Genomic DNA, 16,294 nt, shown 5'->3' on the forward strand with positions numbered 1-16,294 from the left:
GTGGATAGGATATGGAATTGGTTAAGTGTGGTTAAATAGATGGGACAATTATTTGATAAAATGTGTTATTCAAAAGCTATTTTTGTGCTAAACATGACAATTCACTAGATTTGAATGAAAAAGTTTTAGAAACGCTGTCAGGTGAATTGAAATAATGCATCAGCATTGATTATAGAGATGAAGATGATAACCACCTATACTCTCCAGAGTTTCTACACAGTCTAACTCCAATGGACATGCCATTGCCCAAACTTAGACTCAAAGAAGGAGCGGTTATAATTTTGCTACAACACTTGGATCTTAAACAAGGACTTTGTCATGGAATAAGATTGGTAGTTAAAAAGTTGTTTTCATCAATGATGAATGTTGAAATTAGAACAGCCTATCCAATCTTCCTTCATAGCTAAAATATTCAATTCCTGGCAACATCCTCATAAATCTCCTCTAATCCAATCACGTCCTTCCTATAATGCAGTGATCAGAACTGCAGGCAATACTCTAGCTGTGACCTAACTAGTGCTTTGTATGGTTCCAGCATAATCTCTTTGCTCCTATATTCCCTGTCTCCCCTAATAAAGGAAAGTATTGTGGATGCCTTCTTAGCCATCTTATCTACCTGTCCTGCTACCTTCAAAGATCTGTGGACATCCACTCCAGGGTCTCTCTGTTCCTCTACACTGCTTAGTATGCTACCATTTATTGTGCATTCCCTTGATTGTTTACTTTCCCCATATGTATTGCCTCACGTCACTCTGGATTGAATTCCATTTGCAATTTTTCTGCCCACCTGACCAATCCATTGATATCTTCCTGCTATCCACAACTTTCTACCTCACGAACCACACAAACAATTTTTGTATCATCTGCAAACTTCTCAATCATGCTTCTTACATTGAAGTCTAAATCATTGATGAGTACCATATAAATAAGGGATCTAGTACTGAGCCCTGCAGGAACCCACTGGACATGTCTTCCAGTCACAAAACTGCCATTGATCAATACCGTTAGCTTCCTGCCACTGAGCCAATTTTGGATCCAACTTGCCGCTTTCCCTTAGATCCCATGGTTTTTCACTTTTGCAAACAGTCTGCCATGTAGGACCTTATCAAAAGCCTTGCTAAAATCCATGTAGATGCACCACCCTTATTGACTCTCCTTGTTACCTCCTCAAAAAAATGCCTAAAACTGTATGTAGTGATATTCTCAAATCTAATTTCATTACTTGTTATGCATTCATTAATGTCCATGAAATATTAAAAAATGTTCAAGGAAAATGTCATTGTAATGAGTCCCTAGGAACAAGCTTTCGTCTCATTAGCTAATAAATAGAGGTGTGATAAATATGAACAAATTGTATCTACTCTGTGGTAATAAATTTAAATTACAAAGTATGGCTTAAATCTAATAAACTGGATCTGGATCATTTAAAGGTAGTTGAGCCTTCTTTTACAATACATTTGAGCCTATACCCAAATACTTACTTTCAGGATGTAAGTGCTTAAAGATTCTAGTTTACTGTGACCTGGTTACATGCTGAATCCTGTGGCAAACTCAGTCTTTGAATTGATTCCACAGTGAATGATCAGATTTGAGGTTTGAAGCAAATTTTATGATACATGTCCTTGTAGAGTCACACAGTGCAGGATAATATCATTTAGCCCAATGGTCTGTGTGGGCTCTGTGAAAGAGTTCTTTCATTGGTGCCACTACCCTGCTCTTTGCCCATAGCACGACAAATTTCTTCTTTGCAAATGCTGGTATATATCCGATTTCCTTTTGAAAGTTTCCACTGAGTCTGCTTACTAAATGTATTCCAAATTATAACAACTCTCTGCATAAAAATAAAATCTAATTTCCCCCTGGATTTTTTGCCAATTACTTTGAATCTGTTCTCTGGTAATGCCTCTCTCTCTCTTGCTAATGTAAACTATTTCTCCCTATCTCCCAAAACTCCTCATAAATATGAACACCTTTATTCACTCTCCCCTTTAAATTCTTCGTTGTACTGAGAACAATCCCAACTTCTCTAGCCTTAGTACCATTCTGGTAAATCTCTACATCCTCACCAAGATGTTATCATCTTTCCTAAAGTTGAATTGCTTTCAATACTCTAGCTAAGACCAGTAATTTATAAAGGTTTACCAGAATTTTCTTGCATTTACTCTATGCCTCTATTTATGAAGCCATGGATCCCGAATGCTTTTTCTAACCAGCCTTATTTACTTGTCCTGCACCTTCAAAAATTTGTGTATGTAAACTTCTTGTCTCTGTTCTTATATCCCCTTTAAAATTGTACCATTTAATTTATGGGGACAAAGGAGGAATTAACAAAGATGTCGTGAACTAAAGGACAAAAGGAATGTAAATGATAGTGGTTAGTGGTAAAAAAGGTGCTGATAGTGGCATAAAGGTGAGGATGCCGCTTCATGCTGTCATCTAGACTTGGAAAAATTTTATCAATTTTGCTTCCAATTTCCACCCCTCTATCACCTTCACATGGTCCATCTCCGACACTTCCCTTCCCTTCCTTGACCCCTCTGTCTCCATTTCTGGTGTAGACTGTTCACCAATATTCATTACAAGCTCACTGACTCCCACAGCTACCTCGACTACAGCTCCTCACACCCCGCTTCCTGTAAGGACTCCATCCCATTCTCTCAGTTCTTTCGCCTCCGTTGTATCTGTTCCGATGATGCCGCTTTCCAAAACAGCGCTTCTGATATGTCTTCCTTTTTCCTTAACTGAGGTTTCCCCCCAACTGTGGTTGACAGGCCCCTCAACCCCTCAACCATGTCCGACCCACCTCCCGCGCCTCTGCCCTCACACTCTCCCCTCCCTCCCAGAACCATGATAGGGTCCCCCTTGTCCTCACTTTTCACCCCACCAGTCTCCTCATTCAGAGGATCATCCTCCACCATTTCCGCCAACTCCAGCATGATGCCACCACCAAACACATCTTCCCCTCACCCCCCCCACCCCACCCCTGCCAGTATTCTGTAGGGCCTGTTCCCTCTGGGACCCTGGTCCACTCCTTCATCAACCCTAACACCTCATCCCCTTCCCATGCAATCGCAGAAGGTGCAACACCTGCCCCTTTACCTCCTCCCTCCTCACCGTCCGAGGGCCCAAACACTCCTTTCAGGTGAAGCAGTGCTTCAGTTGCGCCTCCTTCAAGTTAGTCTACTGCATCCGCGGCTCCTAATGCTCTACATCGGGGAGACCAAACGCAGACTAGGTGACCGCTTTGCAGTACACCTTCAGTCTGTCCACAAGCATGACCCAGACCTCCCTGTCGCTTGCCATTTCAACACACCACCCTGCTCTCATGCTCACATGTCCATCCTTGGCCTGCTGCAATGTTCCAGTGAAGCTCAATGCAAACTGGAGGAACAGCACCTCATCTTCCGATTAGGCAAGTTACAGCCTTCCATACTTAACATTGAGTTCAACAACTTCAGATCATGAACTCTCCCGTCCATCCTCACCCCTATTTTTTAATCCCCTTTTTTCTACATCATTTTTATTTTTTATCCAGTTCTTTTTATTTTTATTCTTTTATCTGTGGTTTTATCCCCCTTTTCATCCCCTCCTTTTATCCTATTTTCTATCCGTTTTTCCCCACTACCGCCCCCTCCCCCCACCCCATCCCCTACAGGGCCATCTGTTACTTCTTCCATGTTGTTCTTTCACACAATACTACCCTTGTTCTGCTATTATCACATTGTACTTTCTTACCTTAATGCCACTATCGGCACATTTTTTAGCACTAACCACTACCATTTATATTCCCTTTGTCCTTTAGTTCATGACATCTTTGTCAATCCCTCCTTTGTCCCTACCTATCGCTTGCCTACTATCCAGCTCCACCTGCCCCACCCCCCTTAATCAGTATAAATTTAATCACATTTCCACTTCTCTTCAGCTCTGAAGAAGGGTCATACGGACTCGAAACATTAACTCTGCTTCTCTTTCCACAGATGCCACTAGACCTGCTGGGTTTTTCCAGTAATTTCTGTTCTTTCACATTTCCAGCATCTGCAGCATTTTGCTTTTACCATTTAATTTATATTGCCTCTCTTCAGCTTCCTTCACAATGCATAATTTCATTGCATTAAATTTCATCTGCCATGCCTCTGCCCGTTACGCCAGTCTGTCCGTGCCCTCTTGAAGTCTGCCACTATCATCCTCACTATGTTTGCAAGTTCAGTGTCACCTGCAAACCGTGAAATTATGTCCCCATGCCTAAGTCCAGGTCATTAATATATATCAAAGATAGTAGTGAACTTAATACCGATCCCTCAGGGACTCCATTGTCTATTTCCCTTCATTCTGTTAAACAATATTTAACACTGTCTCTTAGCCAATTTCATATCCACACTGTCACTGCCTCATTAATCCCATGAGTTTCAATTTTGTGGCCTTGTGAAAGTCCATATGCTCAATACCAAAGGCACTGCCTTCATGACTATTGCTATTAGTTTATTGAAAAATGTAATAAAGCATCTAAAAAATGTTGCACTTGCCTTACTTGTGATTTTAGCTAGTCTAAAATGTTGGCTGGAAGGTTGGGCATCTTGTGGATCCAGCAAGAGTCATTGTCAGATTTTCTCACCCCCCACTTGTGGGAAACATTCTGCTAACCAGAAAATGGTTGCATTTGAAATGAAATCTCCTGTTATCCCAGCTGGGATTATCTAATTTAGTAAGGGCTGTGGGTGTTGGGGGTTCCCGTTGCCCCATTTTAAACAGTTCTTGGACTTTAGGATTTATAAAAAACAAAATTACACAGATACTGAAGCTCTGAAGAAGGGTCATACGGACTCGAAACATTAACTCTGTTTCTCTCTCCACAGATGCTGCCAGACCTGCTGAGTTTTTCCAACATTTTCTGTTTTTGTACAGTGTTTGATTCAACCAAGATTTTGGTGTTTTATTGAGCCCACTAATACCCCGAATACATATACTTCTATGATTAGTTAAAATAACAGAGAAAACCCCAAAATTAAAACAGCCTGCCCTCAGTACAAAACCACCTGCTGCTGGCTGAAATTGACACCCCAATTCCAAGCTAACCCAACTTGAAGTCACCACAGATAAAAGCAAAAAACTGCGGATGCTGGAAATCCAAAACAAAAACAAAAATAAAAATACCTGGAAAAACTCAGCAGGTCTGACAGCATCTGCGGAGAGGAACACAGTGAACTTTTCGAGTCTGTATGACTCTTCAACAGAACTAAGGAAAAATAGTAGAGAAGTGAAATATAAGCTGGTTTAAGGGGGGCGGAGGTGGGACAGGTAGAGCTGAATAGAGGGCCAGTGATAGGTGGAGATTACCAAAAGATGTCAAAGAGAAAAGGACAAAGCGGTGTTGACGGTGGTGATATTAGCTAAGAAATGTGCTAATAGGTGACATTAAGGGTAGAAAGCAGGACAAGCAAGGTACAGATAGGGTGGGGTGGGGGGAAGGGATCGAAATAGGCTAAAAGGTCGAGATAAAATAGTGGATGGAAATACATTTTAAAATAATGGAAATAGGTGGGAAAAGAAAAATCTATATAAATTATTGGAAAAAAGGGGGATCGGAAAGGGGGTGGGGATGGAGGAGAGAGTTCATGATCTAAAGTTGTTGAACTCAATGTTAAGTCCGGAAGGCTGTAAAGTGCCTAGTCGGAAGATGAGGTGCTGTTCCTCCAGTTTGCATTGAGCTTCACTGGAACATTGCAGCAGGCCAAGGATGGACATGTGGGCATGAGAGCAGGGTGGAGTGTTGAAATGGCAAGCGACAGGGAGGTCTGGGTCATGCTTGTGGACAGACTGAAGGTGTTCCGCAAAGTGGTCACCCAGTCTGCATTTGGTCTCTCCAATGTAGAGGAAACCTGCTGCAATGTTCCAGTGAAGCTCAACGCAAACTGGAGGAACAGCACCTCATCTTCCGACTAGGCACTTTACAGCCTTCCGGACTTAATACTAAGCTCAACAATTTTAGATCATGAACTCTCCCCTCCATCCCCACCCCCTTTCCGATCCCCCTTTTTTTCCAATAATTTATATAGATTTTTCTTTTCCCACCTATTTCCATTATTTTTAAATATATTTCCATCCATTGTTTTATCTCTACCTTTTAGCCTATTTTGATCCCTTCCCTCCACTCCACTCCCACTGGGGCCATCTGTACCTTGCTCGTCCTGCTTTCTACCCTTAATGTCACCTATTAGCACATTTCTTAGCTGATATCACCACCGTCAACACCTCTTTGTCCTTTTGCCTATGACACCTTTTGGCAATCTCCACCTATCACTGGCCCTCTATCCAGCTCTACCTGTCCCACCCCCCTTAAATCAGCTTATATTTCGCCTCTCTTTTATTTTTCCTTAGTTGTGTTGAAGAGTCATACGGACTCAAAACATTATCTGTATTCCTCTCCGCAGATGCTGTCAGACCTGCTGAGTTTTTCCATGTATTTTTATTTTTGTTTTTGTTTTGAAGTCACCACAAATCAGTTTAAAACTTACAAAATACAGGCAAAACACTACATCTTGTCCCGAAGCCTTCAGACCAATATCACTACGATATGACTGATAAAAAAACTTACAAATTACTGGCAAAAGCACTGCACTCTCACCCCAAAACCCTAAAAACCCTCAGACCAATATCACTATGATGTGGCTGCAACCAATTACAATCCCCAACACGGCTGATTGAGACAAGTTGACCAGCCCTGAACCTTCTTCCCACTGCAGCATCCACTCTCTGGGGAGAATCTTCTCCCCATCGGCATGTGGGGGGAGATTGGGCAGGAGCGGGCGCGGGCGGGTGCGCGCCGCCATTTAGCATGGGGGGGGGCCCATTAAGGCCCGCCTAGCGTGACGAGCACCCGGAAGCGCTGTGCGTTCCCTGGGCGGGCGGGGGGTGTAAGCTGAGTCGGGGTCTGCACTCTTTCGCGCATGCGCACGAAAGAGCACAGAAATCTCCCTGAGGCACAGAGCCGCCTCAGGGAGATTAGTTTGATTTTTTAAAATTCCAATAAAGACAAAAGAAAAATTTTTAAGACATGTCCCCTCATGTGACAGTGTCACATGAGCTGGAACATGTCAATGAATTTTATTAAAATATTTTAAGAAACTTTAAAAACCTTCATGAAACGTCATCCCACCCGTGGATGAGGCTTCATGATAAATGTGAAGGCCGTCTGGGCTCTTCGCCTGCCCGGCAACCTTAAGGTTGGATGGGCAGCTCAGTTAAGTATTTTAATTGATATTTAAATGGCCTTAATAGGCCTTTGACAGTTCGGCGGGTGCGCAGCCGATTCCGGTGCGCACCCTCCGAACTGAAAATTGGAATGACGCGCAGTGATGTCGGGACACCCGCCCGACGTCACCGTGTGTCATTTTACGCATCGGCGAGCGGGATTCTGCCTCTGTTTTCATCATCCATTATAATAATCCATATCACAAATATCACCGACACACCTCCTGTTGCCATCCTGCTGAATTGCCTGGTGTTCAGCACCTTATCATCCTTTAGTTTATTCCATGCCCTGATCTAGACAGGGCTGTAGACATACCCAGTTCTCATGTTATTTCCACAACAGGAAACAATGGACCCCGCCCCATGGTGATGAATCTCTGGCTCCAAAGGTGATGGGCATGTCCAGCATCTGCAGTATTTTGCTTTTATCTTAGTGATGGGCATGTCAATGTGTTTTCCTCCTTGGCATGAGTGAATGGTGCTGTGTAATGGCCGTCGTCTGAGGCTGTTGTGCTATTGGCATTTCCATTTTCTTAACTGGGTTATGTGATGGCAGCTGTCCTGTACCATTGTATATGATTCAGTCCTTTAACTACATCAGGCAAAAGCAGTTACCTTGCACCATTGTTGTGATAATGCTCTCCTTTCCAGCCTCTTAATTGTATCAGTTCTGTTGTGATGTTTTGAATTAACCTCTCACTGCATAGCCTGCCTCTGTGTGTTTGTGCTGAGGTTTGGCATTTATTTACAGTTCTTATGTCTGTGGGTTTTTGGGATTTTCATATTCTATGGTTTTCCCAGTTGGAGGGGATTCCAATTCTACATGGGTGGGGTGGAGTCTATCACTTTTCTACTCAGTGTGCTTCTGAACCACACAAAAATATACATTTATACACTGAGCAATTGGAGGAGCTTAAATACAGAGCTAAGATGCTGAGCAAAGATTGCTGGAAGATGCTACACGAGGTCTGACACGTGCCTGTTTGTTACCCCATGAAGTATTTCCACGCACTTCTCAAGCACCATGTTATCGCTACATCTCTGTAGCTCTTGACGCTTCCTGGTTCTACTCCTCCCTACTCTGTCTGCAACATTTATCACATTGCTTCATACCACAACCATATACAGGGTCATGGTGAATGTCATGAATTTTTCTAGTACTTCTTCCCTCAGATTCCTGGACCTATTTGACTTCAACATATGAATGATTCTCTCATTCAGTTGAACAAAAACAGTTGCATGTAGTTACCAGGTCACTTACCAGTGTTAACACGAATGATTTTAAAAGCCAAGGCATTCCTTTTCTTTGCTCTAGAGAAAGCAAGCCGACATGATTGAAATTACTCAGGTGTTTAATTCATCAGTACAAGAGTGATATAGTGACATGTATGGTCACATTTTTGCAACACTATTCAAAACTTTGTATTTGTATTTATTGTGTGTAGGAGCAAAGATTGGAATAATTTTCTTAAATGTCTTTCAAGAGTAGTCATGGTTTCATTTGACAGATTTCAATCATAAATATATATGGAAAGTATATATTTATTTTTTGAACCATTTTATGTTTTTGGAATAAAAACTTAGTGCAATCAAATGCTGCCACCCACTGGTATGTGATCAATTTATGTTTTGGTGTATGCTTTTTTCATAATCTGGGTAAATTCATTCATTAAAGCTGTCCCATTGGACTCTGAGCATCTGTCACTGAACAAAATTAAATAGCACTGACTTTGAAATGAACGAATGTACTTGACAGCAAGACTATCTTCACAGGTTCCAGTGCAATATCTGAATGCTAATAATTTATTGCTGTGGCCAATAAATTAGGCTTTATGCTGTTGGGAACTGTTTAAAGGAGGTGTTTATCGAAGGCTGTAAGCAGCATTCATCATTTCTAATAATACACAAGAGTTAAGTCGACAATTATTGCCGCACCCTGGAGTGGAGGTTGAGAGCAGGGATGCAGAGGATAACAGTACGGTAAGGATCATAAAATGTTGAAATATTAGTGAAAACGAATTAGAATAGATTGAACACGTTGGGTCTAATTTTCCTGTTCTTGAGTTGCCTGCTGTGTAAGGCTTCCATGTACCTGACTTCAACTCTGCTGAACCTGCTTCATTTCTGGTGGCTGGACCATTTGAACTATCGGCTCATATTTTGAGTGCGTGTGGAATCTGAGACAGTAGTCCTTGTTGCAACCCATTGAAATTTTGAACCTGTGACTGTTCTGTTGCATGAAAATTCTCCCTCCCTCACCACCGTCCATCCCATCAACACAGCGCAGCCATATTACCTCAAACAGCTTTTAGAATTGGTGGCCCATTAAAAGCTCCTTCAAACCAGGCCTTCATCCAACATTGGGCCCAAGAAATGCTGTGTTTTTTCACATAGCCCCACCTGTTCTCAGGCTGGACCATTAGAGCCATAGAAAAGTGCATCATGAACAACATGGGGTTGGCATAACGCAATAAGTAAGTGTCACCAGTACAATGTTAACCATTGATTTCAGTGAACCTTGTGACATCAAGTGTTGCCAACTCAAAGATGCTGTGTATTATCTGCTATGCCTGGAGGCGGTGCTGCCACGACTGGAGTTTAGAATCACAATGGGTGGTAACTGAAAGCAAGGTACAAGTGGGGAGCACCGCACCTGGAAGTTCCCCTCCAAGCCACTCACCATCCTGATTTGGAAATATATCACCGTTCCTTCACTGTTGCTGGGACAAAATCCTGAAACTCCCTCCCTAACAGCACTGTAGGTGTACCTACATCACATGGACTGCAGTGGTTCAAGAAGGCAGCTCACCACCACCTTCTCAAGGGTAATTAGAGATGGGCATTATATACTGGCCTAGCCAGTGATGCCCATATCCTGTGAAAGAATAAGAAAAAAATGGAGAGATTTGTAGGAGAGGTGAAGAACATGGGGCTGGTGAAGGTTGGTGAGTAAGGGGTTAGAGGGAAATGGGTCTTAGCGGATGCAGAAATGGTAGAAGTGGTTGCAATTTGTCGAGGGCAGACCAGGGAGGTGGATAAGGAGCAGATTGCAGATTTTAAAGATCTTGCAGGACAAGCATAGAGCAACTCCGAGCAAGAAGGGAAGCCTTGAACAAGAATGTGAAGGAATTTGTTTTCAAGGTAGCAGCAATATGTGCTGGATCCAAAGAAATAGCTATAGATTATATCTGTAAGTGCAATAATTTATGCAAAACCATGTATCCAAGATTCACTGTATCTGACAGGTCCAAGGAGGTTTATAAGGCTGTGACTGGCATCAGAGTTCCTTTTATTTCACTCTGGATCTAATGAGAAATAATGCTTCCAGTTTGTGTAGTGCTGCCTCCTGCTATGCATCTCCATTCTGCCTTTTAAGACCCATCTTTAAAAAAAACATTTCTTTGACCAAGATTCTAAGGGCCCCTCCTAATCTCCCTTTATAATTGCTTTCAATACAGTTCCTGTGGTGACATTTGTATGTTTATTTTAAAAATATAGCATTCAGCGAGCATGGCGTGAGTACTTGCAGCGCCAAGAGCCCCTCCGGCATAGCTGCATGGAGAAACGGAGCCCGTCACCACCTTCCCTGTCATCGGGAAAGATGAGCACTTCTATCAGCATGAACACTCTTTCTGATGGCAGCACCCCTGTAAGTGACCACTCTTTCCTTTGTTTTGCTTTGCCACCTGCTGGGTACGGTTAGCAAAAAGCTGAGGACCAGAAAACTGAATAGAAGATGTTCAGGTTATTTCCCCGCTTACAGTACCTTTTTCACTTAGTTATCTTTTTGGATTCGCTTGGTTTATTCTTTTCTGTGTGACTGAAGTTCATAATGTTTTGCTGCCTGTAACTTTTGTAAAATGCAAGCCACTGAAGGCTGTTTGGAAAGGAGCGTTTACTTCTCCCAATGTTATAACTGATGAATATCCATCACTCACTGTGAGAAAAATCCGCTACGTGTCATAAAGTTTAGCTTGATGTTGAAATCAACAGCGAAGACGAATTGTAACCATTTCTTCACATGAGGAATGTGATTTTACTGGTACAAAATGCGATTCGAGATCAGTCTTTCTGCAATTGTATAAGGAATCTATATAAATTTAAAGGCTGAAACTCCAGTCCTGAACTGTTGAATGTGCTTTCTTTTGGATGAGAGCCCTCTCGAATGGCTGTAAAACATCCCAGGCACTATTTCAAAGAAGAGCAGGGGAGTTATCTCTGATGTCCGCCCAATATTTTTTCCCTCAATCGACTTCACAGACATGGATTATCTGTTCATTATCATGTTGCTGTTTGTTAGATCGTGCTGTGTGTACATTGTCTGCTGTGTTTCATACATTACAATGCTTCAAAATTACTTCATTGGTAATAAAGCGCTTTGGGATGTCCGATGGTCATGAAAGATACAATATAAATGCAAGCTTTTCTTTTTATAAAATAAAGAACGTATTCTATTTGCCCACATAAACAAAATGACTTCTAAACATCTCGAACATTTATACCTTCTTAGAATCAGCTTTTGCTCAGCCTAATTGCATTACAGTTTTCTAGTTCAAAACACTGACTGACTGTGTTTCTGTTTTTGTGTCTCTCCCTCTGTTTACAATTAAAAGCATTGAAATACTTTCTAACACAACAGATATGAGGTGTTTTTCAGTTCCTGAAACAGTCGAATAAATTGCTTATCATTTGCAGTCAATTGGGAAATGATGCCTTTGTTAGTGTCTTAACTTTGACCACTTTAGCGGGTGGTGGGACCTGACTTCAAACTTTACCCTGCTGCTGGTACTGCCATCCTATTAAGGATGGCTGCTTAACCCCAAGAGCTGCAGGCCCAATCAAAGAGCTGGCAACTCAACAGCCTCAGTAACACCACCAGGAGCGGCGGCCAATGCTGGGCCTGCGTCAATGGACATGCACCGTCAAAGTAAGGTAAGTGGGGTCTGCAGGCTCTGGGGCTAGTCTGGCAGGGGGGCCTAGTGAGGGGGGTTTGCTGAGGGCTGGCTGTGTAAATGCCATGCTGGGAGGCCCCTTCGTGGGCCAAAGAGGGTGCTCCCACTCCCTGGAGCCTGCTGGGAGACAACCCATACTTTACCTAGCAGTAAAATGCCAGTGGAGGCGGGAAGAGGCCCTTAATCGGTCACTTAATGAGCTCAATTGAGCTCTGGACAGACAGACTATCTGCCACCTTTCCCGCTGTTGGAAAAGTGGCACAGCAGCAGGAAAGTGTTGGGCACACAATCCAATGCTTTCCTATGTCATTTTGCCAGCCTTCCCGTCTCCGATCCCTGTCCTCAAAGGCCCCATTGAAATTTTGGCCATTGTTTCAAGGGGTTAACATTTAAATTTAGTCTCCTGAATTCCTGAGCATTGAAGTAAAAACATTGAAGTATCTCAATTTTATATTAATATTAAAACTAAATTAATATTTTGTACCTAATGCCAGCTCAGGCAAGAAAATAATTTCTTAACCATGCTTTGTTAGTATTTGACAGATGTAGTCAGCAGATTTTGTAACTGTTGTTTGGGTGCAAAGAATTCTTTTGTAATACTTTGAGCATCAATCTCCTATACCCTTAAATACTATTGGATACATTACTCATGTATTTGTAAATGTGTACCAATGTGTAATTTTCTTGTGTCGTGGGAATTTAAAAAATATTTGTTCTAAATGATTCCAGTAAAATAAACTGATTGCCCCTAGGTGGAATAATCCATTAATGGGATGAAATGCCAACAATGGGACCTATATGTTTCTTCAGGATTGTGCAATAACTCACAATTTAGGCTTACATACACAATTATAATTATTCTGTTCTGTATTGAATACAATAGTCCATGTTTCTTCATTTCTTTTGAGAGTTTTTTCATGAATGGTGGGGTGGGAGGGGTGGGTTGGGATATCCTATTTAGGGTGACTAACATATCTGATGGTATCATGTGTATAATCTGTAGTTAGAAAAAACAGATATAGTTTCCATCAGTCATTGTGAATGAAAATATCATTGAGTATATGAAGTTGGTGTTCCCATTGATTTTGTGACTGGAGGAAAGTATAATCCTATTTGAATGTCTGATGAAAGAGTGACGAGACCTGGGAGCATAATTTTCCATTTACCTCCTTGTTGATCAGCGGGCATTGATTCATAGTAGCAGGTAAGGCACAAAAAGAGCACTCTTTTTTTCTCATTTCATTTTCTGTATAAGCATCTTAAACAGGTTAAAAGGTGACTCATTTTCGCATATTTTCATGCAAGACATAATTATGAATAGCAGCATGATTGCCAATCTTCATCTCCAATCACGGGTGGATGATCAGCAGGATTCACCAGCTTACATGTATTGTCAGGCAGCCTTCCGTTACATGTCAAATAGTCCATGTCAAAAAGAAAAATTAACACATCTGTAGCAGTGCCAAGGTAACTATTTCATATTTTCAATAGGATAATATAAAGCTGATTTTACTGATCCCTTAATTTCCATACACCTCTCATATTTTTGTTCTGTGAAAATGAATGATAAGTTTTTAATCCTATCCACGTGATTCTGCTCTCTGCATTTTTAGTGAAAATATTTAAGCTGTAATGAACATGTGTAATGATGACTATTGACTAATCATGGTTCATAATGGGCTTACTCAGACCCACCTGATTACACCCCACTGGCAAATATGGATGATATTGTAGTGTGAACCCTCTTCATATCCATTAATAATTGAATATTGCTGAAAAAAGAGACATGTCTAAGCCCTTTGTCTTGCATTCATCAGGACACTCGCAAGAATACCAATATAAGGGAAAAACATCAATTTATATTGTATGTGAAGAGAGTCCTGATTGGTTGGCAAGTGGCATTGCCATGGAGAATGCACCCTGATTGTTCAAGGCATTACCCTGAGGAATGAGTCAGCAGATGGCTCTCATTTATTTAGCTGAAACAGACGCAATGTGTGTACATGTTCTTTCTGTTTGCAAAGAACAGGGCCCTGAGTATAAAAATGCCTTGACCAATCAGGGTCAAGCTGCCTGGTTTAAATGTCCAACAATGCTTTGCAGTTAACTGTCAGTCACCATCAGTGGTGTATTCTCCGTGGCCACTTGCCAACCAATCAGCACTCTCTTCGCATACAGTATAAATTGTTGTTTTCCCCTTATTCTTGTGGGTGTCCTGATAAGTACAAGTTGAAAAGCCACATGTCTCTTTTTTCAGCAATATTCAAGCTCAGTACTACCAAATGACTATTACTAATTAAATAATTTCTCAGTATAAATTATTCTATAATGATTATAATATATTATATAATTATTATATAACTTCCATGTGTGAGAATCTATAAAGAATATTTTGGGAAATTTTTGGAATGGTGGTCTGTAATTTAACCTTTATATTTTATTCACAAACGTCTTATGAACTTTGTTAATTCATTCACTATCCAGACCCATTGTGATATGAATGATTACTTTCCTAAGTTACATGGCATCACTTCAGGACTATTGGCCTACTCCTATAGTTAGGTTAATTTACTTGTGTTGTTTACAGTCTAAGATTTGCCTCTATGGGGGCAGTTTGAGACAAATGGAATATATTCAAGAAACCTGGTGAAAGATCCTTTATGGAGGAACGTACAGCAACTGATTGTGGAATTCAGACAACATTCTGTTTCTGTGATGGCTGATCCACAGAGTAACTCAACCATAGCTTGTGTTGTGCTGCAATTGTGTTGTAATGGATTACTTTCCTAATCCAAGGTTTTGTACCATGTTCCGAATATTGCAAGATAATGTCTTCAAATTGAGGATACTCTCCATCATGTTGTGTGGCACTACCACCATGTTAAATGGGATAGATTTTGAACAGATCTAGCAACTCAAAACTGGGCAACAATGAGGCGCTGTTAGCCATCAGCAGAATTGTACTCAACCACAACCTGTAAGCTCAAGGCGCGGCATATCCCCTACTCTACCATTATCACTAGGCCAGGGGATCAGCACTGGTTCAGTGAAGAGTGCAGGAGGGCATGCCAGGAGCAGAACCAGTTATACCTAAAAGTGAGGTATCAACCAGATGAACCTATAACACAGGACTACTTGCGTGCCAAACAGCATAAGCAGCAAGTGATAGACAGAGCAAAGCAATTCCACAACTAATGGATCAGATCCAAGCTCTGCAATCCTGCCACATCCAGTTATGAATAGTGGTGGACAATTAAACAACTCACTGGAGGAGGAGGCTGCACAAATATCTCCATTCTCAAGGATGGGGGAGCCTTGCATGTTGGTGCAAAAGATAAGGCTGAAGCATTGGCAACAATCTTCAGCCACAAATGTCGAGTGGATGATCTATCTTGGCCTCCTCCAGAGGTCTCCAGCATCACAGATGCCGGCCTTCAGCCAATTCAATTCATTCTACGTGATATCAAGAAACAGCTGAAGACACTGGATACTGTAAAGGCTATGGGCCCTGACAACATTCCAACAACAGTACTTGAATACTTGTGCTCCAGAACTTTCCAAGCCCTAGGCCAAGCTGTTCCAGTTCAGCTACAACACTGGCATCTAGCTGGCAACGTGGAACATTTTCCAGGTATGTCCTGTGTACAAAAAGCAGGATAAATCCAACCCGGCCAATTACTGGCCCACCAGCCTAATCTCAACTATCAGTGAAGTGATGGAAAGGGCCTTCAACAGTGCTACCAAGCACCACTTGCTTAGCAATAATCTGCTCACTGATGCTCAGTTTGGATTCAGCCAGGGTCACTCAGCTCCTGACCTCATTACAGCCTTGGTTCAAACAAGGACAAAAGGGATGAACTCCAGATGTGAGGTGAGAGCGACTGCCCTTGACATCAAGGAAGCATTTGACCAAGTGTGGCATCATGGAGCCTAGCAAAACTGGGGTCAAAGAGAATTAGGGGAAAACCTCTTCACTGGTTGGAGTCATACCTAGCACAAAGGAAAATGGTTGTGGTTGTTGGAGGTCAATCATCTCAGTTCCAGGACATCACTGCAGAGTTTCTCAAGGTTGTGTCCTATGCCCAACCATCTTC

At 41.8% G+C, this 16,294-nt stretch overlaps 1 protein-coding gene across 1 annotated transcript in view; it reads left to right on the forward strand.

Moving 5' to 3' along the window:
- Nucleotides 1–16,294, forward strand: part of schip1 (schwannomin interacting protein 1) — a 676,403-nt gene that overhangs the window by 18,001 nt on the left and 642,108 nt on the right. The window contains exon 3 of the mRNA XM_078563755.1: nt 10,747–10,897. Within this exon, the coding sequence (XP_078419881.1) occupies nt 10,805–10,897 (93 nt within the window). The 5' untranslated portion in view covers nt 10,747–10,804. The remainder of the gene's footprint in view (nt 1–10,746; nt 10,898–16,294) is intronic.

Source organism: Cetorhinus maximus, chromosome 19, assembly GCF_964194155.1.
Source record: "Cetorhinus maximus chromosome 19, sCetMax3.hap1.1, whole genome shotgun sequence".
NCBI classification, from domain to species: domain Eukaryota; kingdom Metazoa; phylum Chordata; class Chondrichthyes; order Lamniformes; family Cetorhinidae; genus Cetorhinus; species Cetorhinus maximus.